This window comes from Chenopodium album, chromosome 1, assembly GCF_948465745.1.
Source record: "Chenopodium album chromosome 1, dcCheAlbu1.1, whole genome shotgun sequence".
Classification (NCBI taxonomy): Eukaryota; Viridiplantae; Streptophyta; class Magnoliopsida; order Caryophyllales; family Amaranthaceae; genus Chenopodium; species Chenopodium album.
Window position 1 is genome coordinate 46978864 of NC_137834.1, and position 3049 is coordinate 46981912.

Here is a 3049-nt window from a genome sequence, read left to right on the forward strand (position 1 = left end):
ACAAAACAATCAACAACACAATGTCAAGCAAAATAAATCACCAATAACACAAATAACCAACCCAAATTACACAATCAATCACCAAGTTCTTCAAATTACATACTACTACTATTCACAATCATAAACAATCAAAATCTTGCAACAAAATGATACAATTATGTAAAATAGAGTCAAAGAAAGAGATTATACCACACTTGAAGCAAGATTGATCAAGAGAAAGCTACCAATTCTTACCAAATAAAAAAAGCCCCTAATTTGTCTTCAATGGAGGAGATAGATTGGAGATTGAAAAATATGGGAAAGTAGAATGATTTTTAATGAGTGTGATAAACTTGGAGAAAGAATTAGTTGATTTGGTTGATTGTTTTGATGATTAGAGAAGGAATTTTGATTGATAAAGGGGGTTAGGGTTCATGGATGTTGCTTGGAATGAGAAGGAGTGAGCTTGAGGGTGAGGATGAGGGGAAATGAGGGAAGGAAAGAAGAAAGAAAAAAAATACCCTCGGCTGCTCGACCGCGCGGCTCGCGCGCTCGCACCAGCTGTTGCACTACTTTGCTCAATCTCTTCTCCTAGTGCGTGCATATATGGGCTCAACGATCTTTATCATTCCGGGATTATCGAACCACTAAAACGACCAGTAACTAAATTCATTTTCAATGGGTTCAATACTCCAAATTAATGAGAGCACCATAATAAACCCACCAAGTTCATATTTACTTCAAATTATGGCACATTTTTTCCTAACTTACCTCCTACATTATCTTACCCATTCCTCTCAAAATATAACAATATCGATCATATTCTCACCCAACACCATGAAACAATTTCCCACTATGCTCAAGCTCGCTCAAAATAATCCAACTCCGATGAATTCAACCTATTAATCCAAACAACAACACAAGTGAAAGAAATAAAGTTTAGAAAAATAGAATCAAAAGAAAAAAGTTAGAAAATCGGGTTGCCTCCCGGGAAGCGCTTGCTTAAGGTCCTAAGCTCGACCCTTCCTCCAAATCACGGAGAGTCAAAAAGCACCACCTTATCCAAAGTGGTGGAAAGGGTAAAACCATTGCAAGGCTTGTTCAAAATCATTTCATGAACCATGTCATCTTGAATCATGGAAACCAAATCAAACTCTTCGAACTTCAACTTACGCTTGTATTTCTTGGAAAATCTCTTGATGTTCTTTGATTTCTTCTTCCTTGGATCTTTGAGATCTGCATTTTCACCATTTGAAAAACTATTTTCATCTTCCTTCAAACTAAAAGGGAATCTCAAACTCATCTTAAACCTTCAATGAATCCTTTTCTTCTTCACTAACAACCTTGCTTTCAACACTTTTAGGAACAACATCACAAGCTACAAGCTTTTCGTTAGTAGAAGACGCAAACACAAAATCATTAGAATTCGAAGACAATGAGTTTATGCACATAAGATAGAGACTCATGCATTGACTTGAGCTTAAAACTCGCCTTACTATCACCAACACAAGAAGTAATCATGCAACCTTTCACATCTATCAAAGCACCCGAAGCTGCTAAGAATGGCCTCCCTAGGATGATAGGAATTTTTTCATCTTCCGCGATCTCAAGCACAATGAAATCAACGGGAATAGTGAACTTTCCTATTTTGAGGGGCATATCCTCAATTCTACCCTTTGGGAACTTAATAGAACGGTTGGCTAATTGAAGGGTCATGTTGGTTGAAAGGAGCTCACCTAACTTGAGTTTCTTGAAAACAGAGTAAGGCATGATGCTAACATTAGCACCAAGATCACAAAGGGCATTTTGAAACAATTTCCCATTAATATTACAAGGAATAGAGAAATTTCCTAGATCATTCATCTTTGGGGGCAAGTCATTATGGATAAAGGCACTATAACACTCCCTTAAACTCACCCGTTCAACCACACTGCAATCTCTCTTACCGCTCAAGATTTCCTTAAGAAATTTAGAATAGTTAGGCATTTCTCCCAAAACATCGGTGAAAGGAATAGAAAGATGGATTTTTCTTAGCATCTCAATAAATCTCCCAAATTGTTCATCCAACTTGTACCTATTGAACCTTTGGGTATATGGAAGTCTCGGTTTGAAATCCTCATCTTGCTTCCTCTTTTTCTCAACACTCTTCTCATTAGAGCTATCACTCATCTTGCTAGACTCATCACTCATCTTTTTCTCTTGAATTCCTCCTTGCTCATACTTCTTGACACATTGTTCTCATTTTCCTCACTTTAAGTCACTCCTCTTCTCATCCTCCTCAATCATCCTAGAAACTCTCCCTTATAGCACTTTACCACTTCTTATAGTGATGGAATTAACGGGTTTCTTAGGATCAACTCCTTGAGAGGGTAATGAAAAAAAGTTAGCGCAATCCTTCAAGGTATTGGCTAGTTGAGTGATTTGGGTCTCAAGCATCTTATTATGTGTCATCATTTCATTAAACTTCTTATCACTTACCGCCATGTAAGTGTTCAAAATCTTTGTTTGATTTTCAATGATCTCCTCTAAGGTAGTCTTGGAAGATGGGGGTTGAGCATAAGAATTATCACCATTGCCTTGAGGTCTTGGAGAAAATCCGGGTGGGGGTCCCCTTTGGTTGTTGTTTTGAAAATTTCCCATATTTTGATTGTTCCAATTATCTCGGCTTTGATTGTTGCCAAAATTTTGGTGTTGGCCACCAAAACCATGAGATTGACCTTGATTTCGATACCCTTGGCTTTGGTTTTGATTGCTATAACCTTGATTATTATAGTTACCTCGGAAACCTTGATTTCATTGGTTCCTATAACCACCATTATTGTAGTTATCAAAGCCACCTTGTTGGTGAGCATTCCTAGTCCCAAAATTCCTTAGACCATCAAATCTTTGTCCATTATTATTGTTGGAAACAAAGTTTACTTGCTCACAATCATTGTTTTCAACACCATCACAATTTTCAAAAGCATTTGGACAATTAGAGGAGCCATGGTCATAAGACCCACAAACATCACAAAAGACACAACCACTTGGCATATTATTTAAAGTAGAAGGAGGAGTAGAGTTAGAAGGT

The 3049-nt window shown here is 37.4% G+C and overlaps 1 protein-coding gene across 1 annotated transcript; it reads right to left on the bottom strand.

Moving 5' to 3' along the window:
* Nucleotides 1-1398: 1398 nt before the first annotated feature.
* On the bottom strand, nucleotides 1399-2169 carry LOC145632178 (uncharacterized). The gene is made up of 2 exons (XM_081684490.1): nucleotides 1897-2169; nucleotides 1399-1728 (listed from the first exon to the last, which is right to left on the bottom strand). Exons 1-2 carry the CDS (start codon nucleotides 2167-2169, stop codon nucleotides 1399-1401), a joined length of 603 nt encoding a protein of 200 aa, XP_081540616.1.
* Nucleotides 2170-3049: the final 880 nt, after the last annotated feature.

Excerpts from the sequence above, each read along its gene's own strand:
- LOC145632178 (XM_081684490.1), bottom strand. The coding sequence starts at position 2,169 with ATGAGTGATGAGTCTAGCAAGATGAGTGATAGCTCTAATGAGAAGAGT. Across the intron at positions 1,729-1,896 it reads ATTGCAGTGTGGTTGAACGG|AAACTCAAGTTAGGTGAGCT; the intron begins GTGAGTTTAAGG and ends TCTGTTTTCAAG.